Source organism: Dendrobates tinctorius, unplaced genomic scaffold, assembly GCF_039654945.1.
Source record: "Dendrobates tinctorius isolate UK_male_01 unplaced genomic scaffold, ASM3965494v1 ptg000001l, whole genome shotgun sequence".
Classification (NCBI taxonomy): Eukaryota; Metazoa; Chordata; class Amphibia; order Anura; family Dendrobatidae; genus Dendrobates; species Dendrobates tinctorius.
In genome coordinates, this window is record NW_027361669.1 from 18,821,635 (window position 1) to 18,843,778 (window position 22,144).

The 22,144-nt window shown below is 40.7% G+C and overlaps 1 protein-coding gene across 3 annotated transcripts in view; it reads right to left on the reverse strand.

Annotated features, from left to right (window-relative positions):
* The window catches only part of P4HA2 (prolyl 4-hydroxylase subunit alpha 2), a 146,074-nt gene that overhangs the window by 34,115 nt on the left and 89,815 nt on the right, over positions 1-22,144 (reverse strand). For all 3 annotated transcript variants that reach the window (XM_073569882.1, XM_073569928.1, XM_073570004.1), the window contains exons 7-11: positions 21,812-22,011; positions 19,442-19,618; positions 9,763-9,833; positions 8,722-8,821; positions 4,766-4,819 (exon numbers count right to left, since the gene is read on the reverse strand). In XM_073569882.1, coding sequence (XP_073425983.1) covers positions 4,766-4,819; positions 8,722-8,821; positions 9,763-9,833; positions 19,442-19,618; positions 21,812-22,011 — 602 coding nt within the window. The remainder of the gene's footprint in view (positions 1-4,765; positions 4,820-8,721; positions 8,822-9,762; positions 9,834-19,441; positions 19,619-21,811; positions 22,012-22,144) is intronic.

Sequence of the window (22,144 nt, forward strand, 5' to 3'; positions counted from 1 at the left end):
TGCCCTGTTGTGTACAAGTATGTGACTTCAGATTGTGCTATGTGTTATTCTATGCCTGATGAAGAGACCTGAGTAGTCTCTAAAGCATGAAATTTGTTACCTTTTAATGGCTAACTAAAAAGATGGTATCAGCCACTGAGGACTCTCAAATCTTAATATTTTTCTATCTACTGGCCATCGCCGTACAAAGATATATTTTCCTGTAACTAACAAGTCAGACAATTGAGTCCCCGGTGGATGCTCTCCACCAGGTGCCCGGGATTGACAGGTCTATTTCTATACACACAAGCACTCCAGGGCAGGGAGAAGCATACTAAACTATGTTTTTCTCTGAAATACTGCAGTTGAACATGTATGCCGTGGATAGGGCAGCACGTCTCAGCTGTAAGGTCTGCTTTAGATCTATTAAATTATAAGCTCAAACAGGCAAAGTTCTCTCATTTTGTAACTACAGTATTGCTCTACTCATGCATCAAATTTTAAATTTTAACTGTAGTCTTTTTGCACCTCCTACAATTGTACAGTGCGCTGTAAAGTACCGCACTCTTCCTCATAAAATAATAATTATAAAAATACAGCTGGCAGTAGAATCAAGCCATTCTGGGAAAAGGTTTTTTGAAACTACTCTTTGGTTACGGGTAGGAGTCTGGAGTTCAGCCCTTAGATTGCTCTTCTTTTTATTCTTCCCTCTTCAATTGGTTCTCAAAAGAAAGATAGTCTCCGATTTTATTTAGCTGCAGCGCGGTCAGTGATTCCAAGATATTGGAAAACAACCCACACTCCCCTAATGTCAGAATGGTTTGCCGAGACAGTTAATATTTGTAGGATGGAAGAACTCACAGCGGTGATAGTTTTAGGAGATTGTGGAGCGACTGGATCCTGTTTCAGGACTCAGCGGATTTTTATAAACTGTTCCAATATATGGGTCGTTCTCTCGTGAAGTGTTTCTGGGTTGTGGCTGTGTGCTTACCTCAAGATTGTCGCCCCGTTTCCCTCATCTTTTCCTCCCTCCCCTTTTCCATACACCTTCTCCCTGTTACCTCCCTTCTTTCATCCCTCTTCTCCCTTCGAATCCTCCCACCCTCCCTAAAAATTTTTTTTACTTATTTTTTTTTCCTATTTCCCTCTTTCTCACCTCTATGTTGGAATTTTCAGAATAATTTTTCAAGGGCTGATATTAAAATTTAGTTTGTTTTTTTTGCAGCTGCAATGTTGAGCGACCTGTTTATATTTCCGCATGAATATTGTTATCATTACAAGTTTTGTTAAGTCCTGCGTGACTTATTTGATCATAATACATTTGGTCGTATGTTATGGTTTTTCTTGGGGATTTTCAAAATTGATTAATAAAAATAAACCTGGCCCCTTGCAAAAGCGACTATAATTTTATAGTGACATGTTTGCAAGCAGAACGTGCTAAAGCTCCCTGTATACATTCTCTAGCACGCGGTGAAGAGCGGCTAAGCAAGCTAGCGGAAGCAAATCCAACATTTAGATTAATTAATTGGGTATTTTGAAGCCATAGTAATGTACAGATAGTCGTTTTCCAGCAAGAATGTATTACACGTCACAAAATTTGATTTTCTGTGCAGATTTCAATCAATCAATTTGGTAAGTGGCCAATTTTAAATGAAAGGTCAATGATACAAACTTCATAGCCAGACAAGCCGCAAAGCAGAATTGCATCCTGCGTCACCCACCACCAATAATAGCAAAAAATGAAACATTTTGGCATTTACAATGACTACATAGCAGCACAAGAAGAGTAATCTCAGAAATGACTGCACCGTGTATAGGATCGGTACGTCTTTGGTCCTGATACAGAGTCCCTTTGAAGTTGCAGGTCATTTTTTTAAGATTCTTTAAAACAGCTTGCAAAATATTTTAATTTCATGAAAAAAAAAAAAGTGACAACATGCATAAACTCCACCAGCGTGAACTCCAGGTATACATCTGCTTGGATGATCACAACATTTTTGCCTTTCTACACAAAACTGAATGACTAACCATTGCATTTGCCACAAAGTAGCAATACTGCAAAATCTTCATAAAGGAAGCTGTCAACCAATAACTTTCAATAAAGAATAAACTAAGCACATGGAGCTATTTTTGTGACGATTCTTTTATCTTTCGTTTTAATTGTTGTCGTTTTTATTAAGGCACATCAACATCGCAGAGGCCGCTTGATGAATTTTGTGCAAAATTAAACACGATCTTTCATCAAAAAGTCTCATGATCAATGAAAATGTCATACATTATTCTTCAACTGCAAAAAAATAACATTACATTATGTACTTCTAACAGGGTTATTAGCGTACAATTGTGCACAAATTTTGTTGCGCGACATTTTGAAAAGTCTCAAATTATGAATTAGTCTAAAGAGCTGGATAAAGAAAACCAAGCACACGTTGTTTAGGCACAAATTAAAAAGTGGAAAAAGGCGCAAATATAAATCTCACTACTAGACTAAGTTCACACAAACGCATTTAAAAAAAAAAAGATTATTATTCAACTGTATTGCCAACCGCATGCAGTCTAGATGGCATCCGATTTTATACCTTTGCAATATAGTGAATAAAATTTACAAGATCAATAATGGCTCCCTATATTAAGGATTGCAAAGCATCCAAAAAATTTGGATGCAGCACAAATGATCAGTATGGGACCTGTTTTTTTTTTTTTTGTTTTTTTTTGGGGGGGGGGGGGTGGATCACCTATAGACTCGAATAGGCGAGTCATTGGAAATATGTAAGATATAGTGTATAGTCCGATTTTTACCATACAGATAGTCTGTCCGTGTGCAAATACTCATCTGAACAGTCATATTTATACTGAATAGCATTGTCTGTGTGCTGTCCATGTGATGTCAGTTTTTTCAACAGACAGCACTCTGACCAAAAATACAGTTGTGTGAACGTAGCCTCAGAGCCATTTTTACTAAAAATATATAAATCTAGACCTTTGTGTCTTAATTGCTGCAGCTCTGCAGAAACTGAAAAGTAGCGATATCTGCTAATTAGGGTGCCTGGTGCAACCTTAGTGTGGCGCTGCCGGGTGACAGTGCTGGATTGCCTGAGGTTTCTCTGCAGTCAGTACTGTCAATTATTAGTGAGGGCGGTTGGGGTAACCAAGAACCCTAATTAGTGTCAGTAATTAAACCATGTTCTGCCCAACAGAGGCAGACGTTAGAACACTAAAGATGAGGCTTTTAAAAGGGCTACATCCCCTACAAGGCTATCAATTTTTAAATTCTGCTTTGTGACATTCCTCTTGGAGTTGTAAAAACAAAATACAACAAACAGATAATAGATTTTACCTCCCCCTTATATGGTAAAAATGTCATATGAATCCTGACAGTGTCAGGCTGTAGAGACACACAAGCCATTGATAATGAATGGCATTAGATTTACAGTAGAAATGACATTTAAGAAACCTGAAAGCTGCATTGTATTGTTACATGTCAAGAGAGAGGACAGGTCTTCTGTGGAATTGCTTTTGCATTTATGTATCTATTACACTAACTACAAACTGGTCAAAGGTAAAAAATATCTACCTATGTACTAATGGAGTTGCAGCTCCTTCCCTAGTAATGTTGGAGGGGGCTAGCTATGACATCATTTCTGTTAAACAGAAGACCCTCTGATAAAAGCGGTGGTATAGCGCTCCCTCTAGTGGTAATGGGTTACAATGAATCATACTGAGCTACAAAGGATCTGTGGAAATCGCACTGATGATTTCAAGGGAATCGGACAGCAGGTATCTGGTATGTAATCTAACAGCAGCATGGCGTAGGAGCAGAGAGACTGATTGCAGCAGCTGTGTTAGAATCTAGCAGAGCTCAGACTGATGAGCCCGGTGTAACCCCACCCACACCACTGAGTACCAGCTTTCCATGAATATTGTACAGGGAAATAAAGCTGATCATCAGTGGTAGGGTGTGGTTGGACCTAGTTGTCCTGAAGTTATCTCCTGCTTATAAAACACTGATTGCATTGAAACAGAAAAAACAGTACCTAGTAAAGGAAACATCACTGGAATCAGGGTCTCTTTCACTACATCATAGTGCTCTCAGATTAAATGACTTGTTTGATCGATTCCCTGTGATCAGAAACATTCAGTTGTGACACAGCTCCAACAGTAATGTGACTTGATATATGTCTGTGTACCGTGTTAACCAGTAGATAGAAAAATATTTAGAATTGAGAGTCCTCAGTGGTTTATACCTTTTAATGGCTAACTGAAAAGATGGTAACACATTGCAAGCTTTCGAGACTACGCAGGTCTCATCATCAGGCAAAGACTAAGATGTTGTATTAACCTATGCCTGATGAAGAGACCTGAGTAGTCTCGAAAGCTTGCTATTTGTTACCCTCTTTTCAGTTAGCCATTAAAATGTATCAACCACTGAGGACTCTCAATTCTAAATATTCTTCTGTCATGTACTGTATGTAGTAATTTAATGCACTAGAATAGAGCCACAAGGTGGCGATGGTGAGCTGCAGAGGGACTCTACATGTATTGGTTCAGTAATACAATGACTAGGAGATCGTGGTTCATTACAAGAGTGGTGGACTAATGCTGGAAATAGAAATTGGTTGTTATGTATAACCAAAAATGGATTCTTGAAATATGGGGTAATAAAAAAAGTACAGAAACACAGATGCATAAATTAAATGATCAAAAGTGTTAGAAGGCAATTAATGTTAATAAGAAAAGCAACTGTAAGAATGTAAAAGGCGCAAAACACATTCTGAAATGGACTTACCCTGGAAAAATCAAAATGTGGCTCATACTGGCCTCCCATGCCGTAGTTTGCTACCTGTCAGCAGGAAATGTACAATCAGAAGTCCGTTATCACTACACCATTTTATTGCATTAATAAAACGGTAAAACTACATTTTCTACAGAACTTTCTTCCAATGATTATCAAAGGGGCTGTCAGCAGTTTTACGTTAATAAGATCCTTCCACCAGGCTTACGCCGCCATAGCGGACGCCAGCATAAAGTAATGGCCGATACCACTGCGCCAATCATTTGCTACATCAGTGTTCATCTCCTGCAGCCAGAACCAAGTGCTCAAGTCCTTCCCATGGCAGGGAACCTGGTGACTGACTCGCTTTAATGTCACTTATCTTCCTGCCATATGTCGATGGGTCAGTAACAAGCCTGTACATACTTGTAATTCACTGTATAGAAAAGCAGAGTCTGCTGCACGTTCTCTTATATACCTGTCCACTTAGCTTTTCATAAATTTGGTTAAGAACTCCAATTTCTTTTTGTTTTTTGTTGGGTGATTGATTGTGAAATGGTTACAGTGTGAACATGCGCTCACACATTACACATATACCAACTTATGCGCCGGCTCATCTCTGTGGTTCTGCTGATTCTCAAGAAGTTGCAATGCTCATCATACCCACTAGGCGGCCACACGTGAAAGCCCATCACGAAACGTGTGTCCCAGCATCCCATTATTACACACAATTAGCAGCGCAAGAAAAAAATTCCTATTCCAAGATGGCGGCGCCTGCACAGTAGCAGCTATAGGATCACCTCTATATACACTGATAGCTGACACTATGCAGGCGCCATTTTCAAATGGATTTTTTTTTTTTTTAAATATTAGGATAACCTCAACCATAATAATTATACACATAGTACACATGCGGTTATTCTGCAGCGCAGGTGCCACGGCTGGTTCCTTCCTGCAGAAGGGTTGTTTTTCCTCAATATATATAATATTCATTATGTAAACTAGGGGGCAGGTCATTGAGGGATCACTGACCTATCAGCAGTCTGTATTATGAATGCATTATGAATACCTAATCAGAGCAACGCATTAAGACCCCCCACAGGCTGCCCCGAATCACGAGCATATCATTAGCTCAAAACTGAAAATAAAGCTTACACAACAACCACAAGACGGATTTCATCACCAGGTATCATTGTAATCAGTACAACGGCACCGACCTGACACTGTCTGTAGGTTACTGTGCACAATCCTGCTGACAGGTTCCCTTTAAATACATCATGACATTAGAATTATTAAATTATTGTATTAAAGGAATTGTCCTTTTCAGCAGAGGTACACATATAGATCTGGACTCAGGGAAGGTGAGTACCAGTTGATTTTTACCATTTTTAACAGGGCCACATTTAAAAAAACAAAAAAAACAAAAACATAAGTTGAAAAGTAAAATCCCTTTAGTTTAAAGTTAAAAATCCCTTTAGTTTAAAGTTAATCCATCAGCAGGCGTTTGCTATATAATCTGTGAGCAACGTGCTGCAGCAGCTGAGAGCCTGATTCCAGCAATGTGTCACTTACTGGTCCGTGTGTTGGTGTTACCGCATATACTTGTGTATACGCCGAGATTTTCAGCCCATTTTTTGGGCTGAAAGTCCCCCCCCTCAGCTTATATGCGAGTCATATACCTGGGGGTCGGCGGGGGAGGGGGAGCGGGGATGTCAGACATCATACTTAACTCCTCCTGACGCGATCTCTGCAGCCCCCCTGCTTGTCCCATAGTCTCTGGCAACTGCATTCAGCGGTCACGTGGCACCGCTCATTAAAGACATGAATATGCGCATATTCATGTCTTTAATAAGCGGTATCATGTGACCACTGAAGGCAGGCGCCGAAGACCGTGGGAGAACGGGGTTGCAGAGACCGCGCCAGGAGGGGGTAAGTATATGCTATATTCACCTGTCCCCGTTCCCACGCTGCTCACGGCTGCCTGCCGCATCCTGTCAGTGATGTTTAGGTTAGAAGGCGCGGCGATGTTTTTAGCGCGCGCCGCGCCCTCTGCTGCCTGAACGTCACTGACAGATGATGTGGCAGACAGCGGCGAGCAGCGTGGGACAGGTGAAAATCTCAGGTGCCAAGTCCTGAGCCAGCAGCGACAACGGCACCTGGCCCCCAGCGACGGAGAGGTGAGTATGTCACTTTTTTTTTGTTATTTGCAGCAGCGGCAGCATAAGGGGATTATTCTATGGGGCATTCTATGGGGGCCTATTCTATGGAGCATCTTATGGGGGCATATTCTATGGAGCATCTTATGTGGGCATAACCTTTATGGAGCATCTTATGGAGGCCTATTATATGGAGCATCTTATGGGGGCATAATGTATGGAGCATTTTATGTGGGTATTCTATGGAGCATCTTATGGGGCCATAACCTTTATGGAGCAGCATATAGGGTATATTATTTTATGGAGCATCTTATGGAGCCATTATTAACCTTTGTGCAGCATTATATGGGGTGTATTTTGTATGGAGCATCTTATGGAGCCATCATGAACTGTATGGCGCATTATATGGGGCTCCTGATTCAATATGGCTATTCAAAAACATTTAACCTACTGATGTCTCAATTAATTTTACTTTTATTGGTATCTATTATTATTTTTTAAATTTACCAGTAGCTGCTGCATTTTCCACCTCAGGCTTATACGCGAGTCAATAAGTTTTCCCAGTTTGCAAAATTAGGGGGGGGTCGGCTTATACACGAGTATATACGGTAATTTATCAGCAGATATCACTACAGGACTACTTGTCTGGTGCCATGTGATCCTCCTGCTCTTTAGAACCCTGCCCCCCCCACTAATTTGCAGCTTTCAGCCTATGCACAGGGTACACAAATAGCTGACCAACAGTGGTAAGGATGGGGTTATATAGGGTTCAGCATTTTGGGCACTGCTAAATCTGCAGCAGGAAAACCAGTGATCAAAATGACAGCATGCAGAGCAGTAAGTGACAAATCACTGGAATCATGGTCTCAGCCCATACATCATGCTGCTCTCATATGGGGTAAGGAAAACCTGGTGACAGATTCCCTTTAATAATTCAACTATAATGATAGTCGCTAGTTATGTATGTGTTGTGAGTTCATTTTCCCCTTCACTACTGAGGCCCGAGGCACTCCCTCTTCTGGTAAAGAAAGGTAGTGAGCCTGATCATCAAACACCTGAGTCTGATGATGATGACTGGCTGAGTGGAGTTACTGACTGGATATAAGGCGGCCGACGCCCTTCTGCCCTGCGGGTGATTTCTCTGTGGGATCCTTGGAGACCAGTCTGAATTCCTGCTCCTCTAAAGCTAAGTTTTCTGATCGGCCTTTTGCATTTGTGCTTAGACTTTGTTTTGCTTTGTTTTTCTGGATTTCTGCCATTCCCTGCTGGGGTGTGCTGAATTCCTTTAGCTCAGTCTTTTGAAAATACCTGAGTGCTGATTTAGTTTTTGAAGGCGAGCTGCTTCAGGGTCTTTTTCATATCAGCTTGTTGGCTTATGTCTTTGATAGGGTTTGGGCAGATTGCAGACAGCAACCTTCCTTTCCTGTTCTGTTTAGCTAGCTTGGGCCCCATCGTTTGCTCAGCCTATCTTTCTATCTGTGTGAGTGTTTTTTCATCTTGCTTCACCATTATATGTTGGGGGCTGCCTTTTACTTTGGGGTCTGCTCTGGGGCAGTTTAGATTTCCTTTTCTGTCTTTAGGCTATTTAGCGCTCCGGCTGTGATCGAGGGGTCTAGGGCATCGTGGGAGCCCCCCACGGCTACTGCTAGTTGTGTTGATAGGTTCAGGGGTCTGCAATCTGATAGTTGCCAACTTCTCTGGTTTTCTGGACGTAGCTTCTATTTTTGTGTCTGCCTCCTACGGTGACTCAATCATAACAGTATGTAAACAAATATATGTCCCCTAAAATGATTGTTTCCATTAGATTTATAGTACCTGCAGCAGCTCTGCCGTGTCAGCGGTTAGGCCCGTAATAGCTTGCATGCGGTGATTCACCCGAGCAACGACAGGGTCATCGTATTCCTCCAGCCAGGCACTAGATATGAACAATGGGTAGACTTCTGGATGATGTACATATAACAGCAAATATCAGTGCTTTCAAGAAAGAAAACATGGCAACCCCATGATGGCAAACCAGCTCCGACGTGGCAGTCCCGGACAGACTGGTGTGACCACTGTGCCCAACCCATAAAATATGGCGTACATTGCTGTACTGTAACAGATCATCATCTCAATAGTACTAGAAGGGGTGATGAGGGTGAATGCGAAAATTAAACTTTTTCATTCATCAAGGGAACACAAATTTGGAAGCTTGTGCGAGATGGAAAACAAAAAGTGTCCTAACAAACTAAAACTTATCTATGTGCAATCACAAATATACCTAAAGCTGGGCGCCTCAGACAAATCGTACAAGTACTACAGTGTGGTGTTATTGGCTGGCGAGAAAACAAGGCAAGAAAAATCAGGAGTTTAACAAACATTGGTTTCCAAATAATAAACACAAACAAAACCTCCAAAGCATTTTGTAACAATTAAAACAAGTTGGTGATACATTTTTTTCTGATCTGTTTTTATTTTCCTCTCGGTCCATTATCACGGGGACGGCCATCTTGCCTGAGCTTCTGTTCCCCATTTCAGGATATGCATCAACATTACAATAGGAAACAACACACTGGAGATGTCCATCGACTTCTATGGGACCTTGTATAGGGATGCTCTATAACCTGTGCAGAGATCATGGGGGGGCAGCATTCCCAATGGGACAGAGTAGATTGTATTATTTGGTTACAAATAAGTAGCATTTTATTAGCCTCGGTTAATAGAATAAAAGGCAATACAGAGAGATTGGACAACATATAACTAATATTGCACTGCTCCTAATTGTTGGGGTCCGTGTTATTTTGTAAGATATTGTGCATTTTGCTAACTATAGGTGGCTTCCATGTAGCGTTCAGAACAAAAGCCTCTATTTCTTACCTTTTAGATACCCTATAGTTTGCAGTGGTTAAAATGCCAGTTTTAGGGTCACGAACTGTAGCTCTGGCCAGCTGCAAAAAAAACAAAATAATATGTTAATTGATAAAATATGAGGCATATTATAATTAGTCAAACTTTTACAAGGGTTATCTTACATGGCAAAAAGCCATGACAATGGATTAGGTCTAACAGAACCCAAAACGGTCTCGCAAAATGTGGTAGGTGAACTACTCCTGTAATCCAATGACGCATACACCTGCTCCAAAACTTATATTGCTTTGTCCACAGCCGACGTTACCTCCCCTCTTACCCCGAGTTACCAGCAAATCCAGAGACAGATTGCTTCCAAGGCACCACAGAGATCATTTCATACCTTTATCCAACTGCTTCATAAAAGCAATGTTTCAGCCAGAAAGTGGCCTTTTTCAAGCATAAGCTTCATCGGCCATTTTGCTTATGCAATGTAAAAGGCTGCTGCTTTCTAGCCGAAACATTGCTTTTATGATGCATGTGGATAAATAAAGGAATTAAATTATCTCTCTGGTGCCTTGGAAGCAATTGGTCTGTGAGCAAAAGTTTTAGGCAAATGTGCAAACTATTCTGCAATGTAAGCGGGTATGTGCACACGGTCAGTAACGGCTGTGGGTTGGACGCTGCGTACATCCACAGCGTCCAACCCGCAGCGTCCAGATGTTACAGCATAGAGGATGGGACTACAAGAAATCCCATGTCCACTATGTGTGCTCCAACGCCCGCAGATCACCCGCAGACCTGGACATGCGGAGTGTCTTCCCAGACCGCAGTGTGTCTATTCATCTTGCAGAGACAGGAGTCCCAGAAGATAAATCTCACCCATAAAACCTATAGGACTTGGTGATTCTACATGGTTCAGTGATCGCAGAGGATTCACCTGCGTTCAATAGCCGGCAGCGCTTTGGACACAGCGGACATGTGCTGCGTCCAAAGCGCTGCCAATTAATGACAGTGTACACCCAGCCAGAATGTTTTAAAAAATATAACGGTTAGTCATTTATTTTTTGTCAGTGAATAAAATGCAAAGTGAATAAACAAAAGAAATCTAAATCAAATCAATATTTGGTGTGATCACCCTTTGTTTTCAAAACTACATCAATTCTTCTAGGTAAACTTGCACACAGTGTTTGAAGAAACTTGCCAAGGAGGTTGTTAAAAATTTGGTAGAACCAACCACAGATATGCACCAGATGTAGGTATGCAAAATTCTCCATCTTTATGTAATCTCCCAGACAAACTCAACGTTGAGATCAGGGCTCTGTGGAATCCACATCATCACTTCCAGCTCTCTATGTTCTTCTTTACACTGAAGGAAGTTATTAGTGACATGGGTTGCATATTTGGTGAAGTTGTGCTGCTGCAAAAAGAAAGCGACCATTACGCTTGCGAAACGTGCATCGGGGATTGTGGCCGCATCTAGGACTAGAAGTTACTGTTCTTATGTGTAATTAACTCTATTTCTTACATTTATTGTTACTGCATATCGTTCAATGAGAGCTATATTTCTGATAAATACAAGTCTGTTACAGATACACGGTTTAGTTTGGGAGGATTCATTCAATCTCTCACAATCCATGTGGGTGGATGGTTTGATCCATCCCATTACTTTTCCATGAGGCTATATAATAAGATTATTGACAAAGGTTTTTGTCTATTTTCCAATATGCTGGCCTGGTCCTAATTTTGCAGCTGCTTATTATTTATTGTTAATCTTGTGGATCACAATATTCTCCATACATGTTTTGAATTTTTAATATTTTTGTAATTGATATTTATTAGATATATTTTGTATCAATAAAATTGGCACATCTTTAATATATGGTGACTCAGGTTCTCCTTTTCTTTGGTACCTCTCTGATGGTATTGCACAATGGCTTAGCATATGCATATTTTCTGCATGTATTTCTCTGCACTGAGGACACCATTAATCTTTAAATGCAGTTGAACGTTGTAGGGAACCACCACCATTCTTAACTAGCATTCCGTAATGCTGTATAAGCCCCCGATGTAACCTGAAAGAGAAGAAAAAAAAAAGAGCCAGATTATACTCACCGGGGGGGGGTTCGGTCAGTGTCGTGGTCTGGTCCGGCGCCTCCCATCTTCATACGATATCGTCCTCTTCTTTCCCTCCTGTCGTGGCTCCTGCACAGGCGCACTGCTCTGCCCTGTTGAGGCAGTGCGCAGGCGCCGGATCAGAGCAGAGTCCTGCAGTGCGTAGGCTCCGGAAGAGGACACCCATCGGACCAGACCATCCCCCCTGCTGGTGAGTATAATATAACTTGTTTTTCTAATCTTTCAGGTTACATCGGGGGCACATCTACAGCATTACAGAATGCTGTAGATAAGCCCCTGATGTCGATGCCGGCAGCTCATATTCGAAAAAAGGGGTGACATATTCCCTTTAAGATTACTTCTGGCCATATTTCTCTGAACAAATTGGTGTAGCTGAATCCCACTGGCTGCGGTCAGTTCTAATCAGATGACACTGCTGGACGTCTCCAGATTTTGAAGTGATGCATGCAGTTGTCTTTCATCTGCAGCACCAAGTTTCCTTGGACAGTCATTGCATCTGTGGTCCTCAATGTTGCCAGTTTCTTAATGTCTTCAGTGCTGAGTTATACAGGCAGATAGATACGTACATATCCATCATGCAAAACCATTAGTGAGGCATCCAATTGGCATCAAATTCATTCTGCAGGAGGACAACACTAAATATAAAGCCAATGTCATTACAAAGTATTCAGAATAAAGAAAAAGAAGAAGTCCTGAAATGATGTGGCCTCAAAGAGTCCTGACATCATCGCAACATCATCGAGGATGTCAGGGATTGCATGACTATATCGCAAGTGCTACATCTGCAAAAGATCTTTGGTTGGTTCTTCAAGATGTTTGGATCAACCTCCCTACAGAGTTCCTTCATAAACTGTGTGAGAGTGTATCTAGAAGATTTGATGCGGTTTTGAAGGCAAAGGGTAATCACACCAAATATTGCTTTGGATTTCTCTTTTGCCTATTCACGTTGCATTTTATTGATTGATAAATAAAGTAAATATTTTATTTTTTAAAGCATTTTTTGTTTGCAGCACTTTTTGCACACTTGCCATAAATGTTTGCACAGAATTGAATACTTTTTCTGTTGCTGGGTATAAAAGGAAATTTTTTTTTTGGGCAACAACAAGAACAGTCTAAACCTATACAAATTTATACATTAGGACTTTTATGATGGTCTACTTGACAGTAGATCGTATGGAAAAGACGTTTGGTATAATGGTTAAGTACTGTGATAAGATCGCTCTGAAAGAACCAGCTGGCCAGACTTCAGTTGGGTTGGATTACCTGCAGATATTTCCTCCTCTCTCTCAAATAGAATGATAAGGGTATTTTCTTCCATTGATGTGCATGTTACAGTAGTAGTTAAAAGCAAAATGTGCACCCAAACTGCACCTTTTTACAGTCCAAAATTCACACCCGTATTTACCACTGGAGATTTACTTGCAAAATCTCAGTAGCGGAAGGGTCCTGTGGATATGTACACTGAAATTTTGGTATAAGAATTGATAACAGACCTGAAGCATTTAAAAAGCCTCTGACATATAAGAAGACGTTTAGTAAAAGTACAAAATGAAGACGATTGTTTATATTTTATAAAAGGAACACTAAGTAAAAGCGTAACGCGTTCTGTGGCTGCATGATGGCCAACATGAGTCAATCTGGCCACTCTGAAACTTGGACCGGTGACCCCATTATACTTTATTTTCCAGCTTATGAAAGATTTGTTAATAAACAAAAAAGGAGAAATGAGAAAATAAAAAGTTTAATTAGACTATTCATTTCCTATTATTGTACAAGTGTTGATTGATCATACAGTTAATGTGTCCCAGCTGCATGACTGGTTTTTTTTTGTCTTTTCTTCCCAGGTTAAATAGATATAAAAAAAAATCCCAATTTGGACCAAACACATGATACCATTAGTGGTAGCTTCACCGCTACCAAAAAGTGTCCTCAGGTATACAGTCCCGACCACAGGCATAAAACCAGATCCTGAAAAGTACTGACGTACTACCAAGTTTTTAGCATAATAATGCATATGCGAGCTACTTCTTTTGCCCTCAGTTTGGCACTCTTCTTTAGTTATACAATTTTTGTTGCCAAATCACTTGGATCGGATTATCTGAATAGTGTGGAATTAGTTTTCATCCCGTCTGTCAGTAGTCATAGTGAATAAACATATACTAGGGATGTTTGGCAATTTCAAAATTTTATACTCCAAAAAAGGCAGATGTGGAGAAAAAAAATACTACTTTACCCTTTAATATGTAGAACTCGGCCCCAGCTCCAGAGAACTCCTACAGATTTAGTACGATAATTGCGTTGAAACAGCTGGTCAGACAAGCAATATTTTAGCAGAAAAAAAGCCACTTAGGTAAGCTATCATCTTCTGACATTAGAGGGGTATACACATTTATGGCAATTTGACAGGATATCCCAGAGATGGGATTCACACTAATCTCTACAATGGGGTCCCCTGACTCGGATGGGCAGTACACAGTAGGCTACAGGAGCCACTTCCTTCTCAACACATATCTTGAATCACAACAGCAGTCAGTAACATGAATCTTCAAAGATATTAAGGGGAATCTTTCAGCAGCATTTCACCTCTTACACTATTTATATGCACACGTAGCTCTTGCAAAGACAAGTCCAGACCTTTAGCTATACAGTCTGTTATTCAGTTACCGAGAAATCTGCATTTGAATCAATATGCCAATTAGGCTAAAGAGCTTTGTGTGATTGGAAGCACTGCCCAAGCCTCTGTCACTCCAGCTCTATTCCTGCGCAGCACTGCTTTCTCCTGCTTGAATGATAGCTCCTTTATTATGACTTCAAGTAAGGGAGCTATAACTATTTGTGCTTTTAAAGAGTTTTGGGTTGAAAGCCTGGTGACTGATTCCCTTTAAGGCCACCTTCATTTTTAAGGACAGTCTTGAAATGTGCACTGAAGAAAGATGTGCCAAAATCAATAAACGGTATATGCTTCTTAATTCATTTATTGCACCTTTCATACTATGTACCACTGCAAGAAATGACTGGCGCACCGCTTTTTGTGGTGTGAACAACAAATTTGTCAGGACTCATTCACACCCCATTTAGCTAGCTAAGCTCATTGTTCAAGAAGTAGGCAGAGCTGGCCAACACTGGGGTAAAAACACCAAGAGTGGCAAAATTATGAGTTCCCCAAAAATGTAGTGATATTTCAAACTGGTATACCGTGCTTGATGAATTGTCTTATTCACATGCAGTAAATTGGAAAATCTGCAAGCAAATATGTCAGCGGATTTGAACCATTTCTTTACAATGTGTTAGTCTGCATTTAACAATCTTTTCATCATGATGGTGCTGATGGGTCTTTCTTTCATTGTTGCAAATTTTGGGTGATTTTTCCTGCCCTGGAGGGCCAGATGGACATCAAAGGTCAAACAGTTATTCTGATACTGCATGATTAAAAGCAAGCTATACGACCAACATATGAAGGCCTTCTGCCAGAAAAGGAACAAAGTAAAAAGTAAGGTGAATGAGTAGAAAAGGACTACTACCACGGTCATTAGCAGTACATCAGCTAAAGGCATGTGGAACCCTTCTAGTACCTTGTGATGAACTTCAAGAAGCCAAAACATTTCTGCCAAATAAAATATGGAATTCAGTTTGGGTAAAGTTAGATCAGCGCTGCGAATATTTTATTTTGATTCTTTCCATATTGAGAGTCTTTCTTCCATCTGCTTTTTTTGGCTTTTAATTTTCAAAATCTGTAAATCAAAGACTTGTGCTTTCCACGTACACACAGCAAAAGCTGCTTCGAAAAACTGAAGGGAAATTGGACATGACCGATTGGCCTCCTCCAACTATACTCTAAATGTAAAGCTATGCTGTATACTAGAATAACAAGATTTAATCTAGACAATGAGGAAACAAAGACGACACTGGATGGATGACTTTTTAAATACATTGCGTTAATTCTCTGTTACACAAACATTTTGCAGATTTTGGCACACACATTTATAAACATTCACATTTAAAACATCTGCTGCTTGCTATGAGAGTTCATTCATTATCACTGTATTGCAATTTTTTCGGTGGGCAATCCATCACAAAGCCATTGTCCAACTGGAGAAAATCACAGAGGTCCTGTATATTACAGTTGTGCTCAAAAGTTTACATACCTCGGCAGAATTTTTGCATTCTTGGCCTTTTTTCAGAGAATGTGAATGATAACACCAAAACTTTTTCTCCAACCATGGTTAGTGGTTGGGTCAAACTACTGTGTTTTCTCTTTTAAATCATAACGACAGCTAGAGTTGAGTGAATTTGTTCAGATTCGGTTCCGAATACGATCGGCAGCAAATATTGTTTTTGCAATGTTCGTCAAACACTGCAGAACGTCATTAATGTCAATGGGAGTAAAAACTACCAAATATGTTTAGCTGTTTGGAATGGGTTTGAATGGCTACTAAAGGTAACATCCTCACCTGTGACCTGTTTGCTTGTAATCAGTGTGTGCATAAAACCTGAGTGAGTTTCTGGGATCCAGACAGACTCTTGCATCTTTAATCCAGCCACTGACATTTCTGTTTTGTGAGCCATGGGGAAAGCAAAAGAAATGTCAACGGATCTACCGAAAAAGGTAGTTGAACTGTATAAAACAGGAAAGGGATACAAAAAGATATCCAATGAATTGATAATGGCAGTCAGCAGCGTTCAAACTGTGATTAACAAATGGAAAATCAGGGGATCTGTAAAAACAAAACCACGGTCAGGTAGACCAACAAAAATTTCATCCACCACTACCAGGAAAATTGTTCAGGATGCAAAGAAAAAAAAAACCCAAACAACATCAGCTGAAATACTGGACTCTCTGAAACTAGCAGTGTGGCTGTTTCAAGATGCACAATAAGGAGGCACTTGAAGAAAAATGGGCTGCATGGTCGAGTCGCCAGAAGAAAGCCATAACTGCGCAAATGCCACAAAGTATCTTGCCTACAATACGCAAAAAAGCACAGAGACAAGCCTCAATACCAGAAGTCAGCTGGAGTGATGAGACCAAAATTGAACTTTTTGGCCACAACCAAAAACATTACATTTGGAGGAGGTCAACAAGGCCTATGATAAAAGGAATACTATTCCTATTGTAAAGCACGGAAATGGATCGCTGATGTTTTAGGGATGTGTGAGCTACAAAGGGACAGGAAACTTGGTCAAAGTTGAAGGAAAGATGAATGAAGCACGTTATCAGCAAATACTGGAGCAAATTTGCAATCATCAGCCCGGAAGCTACGCATGGGATGTACTTGTATGGTCCAACATGACAATGATCCAAAACACAAGGTCAAATCGACCGGTTATTGGCTACAGCAGAACAAAGTGAAGGTTCTGGAGTGGCCATCTCAGTCTCCTGACCTCAATATCATTGAGACACTCTGGGGAGATCTCAAGCGCATAGTTCATGCTAGACACCCCAGGAATTTACAGGAACTGGAGGCTTTTTGCTAAGAGTGGGCAGCTTTACCATCTGAGAAAATAAAGAACCTCATCCACAACTACCACAAAAGACTTCAAGGTGTCAATGATGTTATAGGGGGCAATACACGGTATTAAGAAATGGGGTATGTGAACTTTAGATCAGGGTCATTTGGATGTTTTATGTACCTTAAGGAGCCAAAACTTATAGAGCACTGGATATTTTGGCTTGTACCATTTCAGTATCCGTCCTCAATACTGTGATTGCACACGATATAATTGCATTGATTTGTAGTATTCACACAAGGGAGTTTTGTTAGCATTTACTTACTGTTACTATTTTGTTTGTCTATTTTTATCATTTTAATTACTTTTCTATCCAATAAAGAATACATTTATTGATTTTGAGCCTTGCACATTTCTTTATAGGTATTCTTCTATCTAGAGCTTGTCTCAACAACAGAAATATCCAGCGATGCATGGTGCAAGGATAAAGAGATTTTAAAAAAATTAATTCATCCAATGGATGATTTGACAAACTCCATTTCTTAGATGTCTATCATCCATGGCACTGTGATAAAAACAAAAAACATATGGGTCATACAGTGAATGATAATTATTAAGGGCTGTGGCAGATTGCTCTAGACAGTTTTAGGCTGGGTTCAAATATTTTAGTGTAACATCCGTGGCTCAATCAGGCCTTCAATCTGATGACCTGAAAAATGGTGTATGTGACGAAGCAACTATTGAGATTATTAAAGGAGACAGAGTCTCATGAGTAAGACCCTCTAGGTCGAAACGCATTGGTTGGAGACCACCAGAGACCCCATCTGCCTGTATGTCCTTATCCATACTTTTTTCTGTTCGATTTTAAGAATTTACAATAAATGATGAATTTTTAACTGAAGTCCAGCGCTGGAGATTCCATCCTTTATTCTGCTTCAGTCAACACCCCTGATCAAGGTGACTCCGTGCGCAGGAGGATTATGGATCGCAACCAAGACTGGTGAGCTGACCTCCCTTCATTTTCCCTATCCTTCTATAATTAGAGTCACGTTGTGGTATCTTTTCTCCTCTTTGGCAGTTTACACCTTTTTGACAAAGTGAACTCATGATCTTCATTAAACACAATTGTCCAGGGCTTCGGATGGAATCCCAAGCGAAGCCAGCTATTTGTGGCTAAAACATGATATGAATTTAGAATTACCTACATCATATTATTGTACATTACACAGTGAAGAAGGCTCAAACAGTGCAAGACACTGAGCCAGCAAGAACGGTGTGATCACAAAGAGCCTGAAGACTTGTGAATGCAGCTCTGGATCGTATCTCCAGATCCAGGTGTTCTGGTAACACTGCCTCTGGTGCCTTGGACTGAGAAACAGCTGTTCCCATCTCATCCATGAAAGGCAGAGATAAGAACTCTAGCTGTTCTCATTGTTTCACAGCATGCAGCATTTCTACTTTTACTTATCTCACAGAGAACAAAAAACTGTTGTGCGCCATTTTGTTATTTATGGACTTTCATTTGGATTGATCATCAATATTAGATCGTTATGGTCAGACAGCTGCCACCACCCACTCATCAACTGTTTTCAGTTGAGCCGCAGTATCTGAGAACAGCCACTACATAGTGTATGAAGCCGTGCTGTTCAGACCCCACTAATTTGATATTGATAACAGATGCTAAAGGTAAGGCATCAAAATCGACAACCCCTTTAATAACCTTCAGATTAATTCCATCTTTGGATGTTGGGCAACTAAGGCCCACCACTACTTAACCAATGGGTTAAGGCTTAATCTTTTGTCCCACTGCAGATTGGGCAAAGCCGGCAGACATCTGCTGCTGCCAGTTGTGTTACAGCCAGATACAAGCGAGGATGAGGAGATGGGGACGTTGCTGAACTCGAGACACACAGGGGAGATCGTAAATATTAATCAACTTAAATATGCTCAAAGAGAAAGAGGAGATTAAGAGAAGAATCGCTACGACTATTTTAAAAAAAATGTTGTGCATTTTTCTGCAGTTATTGTTTGAACCCGTCACTTGCTCTTTGCTACCCTATTGATAGGTTATTTATATATGCAAGTGTATGATGTTTTGCCGAGCAAGAAAATCACAAAATGTACTTACTTTTGGCTTAGCCAGCTCTTTAATTTTCTCGATTTCATCATTGGACAAAACATCCAAGTAACGCACAATGCGCGGACTATCCCACTCATCTTCTTCCTTAATGGGTGTCAAAATCAGAAGCGGATTCCGGAATCCGTCATGATACCGACAAAAGAGTCTCTTCTTTCTTCTGGGAGTCTAAAAATCACACCAAATATAAAAATATGCAGGAATGGTTTAGTTAAAACTCACAAGGCTAATTTTATGCAAACTTAAGTAAAAAAAAAAAGTTAGTGGCACAAAGGCATAAAATATTACAAACTACAAACTGTTTAAGCCCATTTCACAGTTTAACAACAAATAGCACACATTATAGCCCCGATTAATCAAGACCAGTGGACTGCATAACTGAGATTTCATTTTTTATGCAGTTTCTACCATAAGTGATAAATATCAAGATAATTTCAACTTTTCTGAATGTCCAATTAAGTTTCTCTTTTTGGTTTATAGTATTTTACCCTATGAATGGAAAAAGAGGAGTAAATGTTTAGATTTCATTTTGTGTTTTTTTTATGGATCACTAGAGTACTTGAGTATGTGATCACTTGATCAATGGTTTAATATAGCGCAATACTTCTGTGTACTGTCCCGAGTCAGGGCCAGGTCAGAGTATTAACATTACAAAGCATTGGCACGCTGTGATTGCACTGTAATTGGCTAATGGGGGAGGTGACAAAGGGACGCTTCTAAAGAATTAAACTACTGTGACAGGTACTAATAATCCCAGCAGCTGAAGATAACTGTCAGCTGTATAGCCTGGGGCACCTGCCACACATCAGCTACAGTGCCCGCTCCATACATTTCCTACTGACGTGTGATTTTCATCACACATGAGGAAGGGCTCAGAGAGCTTTCTATTGCTATTCATTACATACCAAAAATATTTCCCACTTACTGTTAAAAAGAAAAAAGCAAAATCCTTTCAGCAGCACTTATTAGTCTGAGTGGCATAGCATCTAAACATTGCAGCAGAAATAAGGTCATTTTAAGCTTCCTCAATGTAAGGAATGTCCAGATAATGCAAACAGAGGGTGTACCCACTGTGCCTGTGTCACATACTGACAAGGCTAGAGCAGAGAGAACACTGCACAGCCAATGAGGGTTAGCCCTGACAGCCATGCATAGACGTGCCCACCTTTGCAACATTTATTTAGGGTATTTATTTATACTCATTTATTAGAATTTTAAATGACTGCAAAAATCTACTAACAAGTGTAATGCCTCAGTTTCAGGACTTGAACCCGTGACCTCTTGCTGCGTACTGATGGTCCTTCTGCCTTTTCTTTCCATTCTTTGTTGTGGTTTTATTCAGATGTCTCTTGCTTCCCCATTTAGTTCTCTTCTATTAAATGTTGGGAGGGGCTACATATACTCACCTTGCACCTACATGTTTGCTGGCTATATTTCAACACAGATGGCTTTGGCAATCCAGCTCCTCAGCTTGGGATCATTACCTGGTTATTCTCTGTTGCTTTTCCTACTGTTTGTTTGTGTGTCTTCTTCCCCATTACCCTTTTTTTCTTTTACATTTGGGCTAAAGTCTGTGCCGCTGCTAAAGAGAAATGAATATTCATTTCTCTTACAGCACGCACAGTGACAGCTGCAGCTGCCTGCTTCCAGAAGACATCAGCTCCTACTCACCCTCCAGCGTGCCCTTGTAGCATCTTGTTGGTCCCGACGCCCTCGTAGCATCTTGTTGATGCCGGCTTCCTGCAGCTCTCCTGTGCTGGTCGATCATGTGGCACCGGTCATTAAGGTAATGAAGATGCACGTATCTCCACTCCCATAGGTGTGGAGCGCATATTCATTACCTTAATGAGCGGTGCCATGTGATCACTCAGCACAGAAGAGCTGCAAGAAGCCGGCACCAACGAGATGCTGCGAAGGCACGCTGGAGGGTGAGTAGGATGTTTTTTTTTGGAATAGGAAGCATGCATACGATGACAGGTACGTGGGTAGCCACGCATACCAGGACAGCTACGGGGGGGGGGGGGGGGGGGATAGCCACGCATACCCGGACAGCAACAGGGGGTAGCCACGCATACCAGGACAGCGATGGGGGGTAGCCACGCATACCAGGACAGCGATGAGGGAAGAATGCATACACGGCGTATACTCGAGTCAATAAGCTAACCCAGTTTTCCGTGGCAAAATTAGGTGCCTCAGCTTATAATCAAGTATATACGGTAAATACAGTATATATATTGTATATTAGTTTAAATAAAAATTAAGACTATAAATGAATAAGTCCTGATTCTGATAGATCACACTGCTAAGGCAAGGGGCTGATGCATGGCACAATCATTTCCTAACACTTCAGGGTACTGGTACCATTTTTACTCCTTCCCCACGGCACAGGGCTTCATAAGTGTCTCGCTCGGGTAGGTAGTCCAAGGGTCTGGTATAGACACCAGAACTTGGGGTGGAAGTTTCCTTCTCCGCAGTCTTGTTATCCTTCACTTCTGTTCTTTGCTTCTCCAGAAGTCGTTCAAAATATCTCAGATTTGTTCCTGCTCGATCATGGCTGGAATCTATGGAGGCACAAGAATAAGATAAGAATAAAACGTACACACACACACACACACACACACACACACAATTACTATGTTCAGAAATAACTACATTGGTTCTGATACAGACAGATTACTTACATTTTACATATAA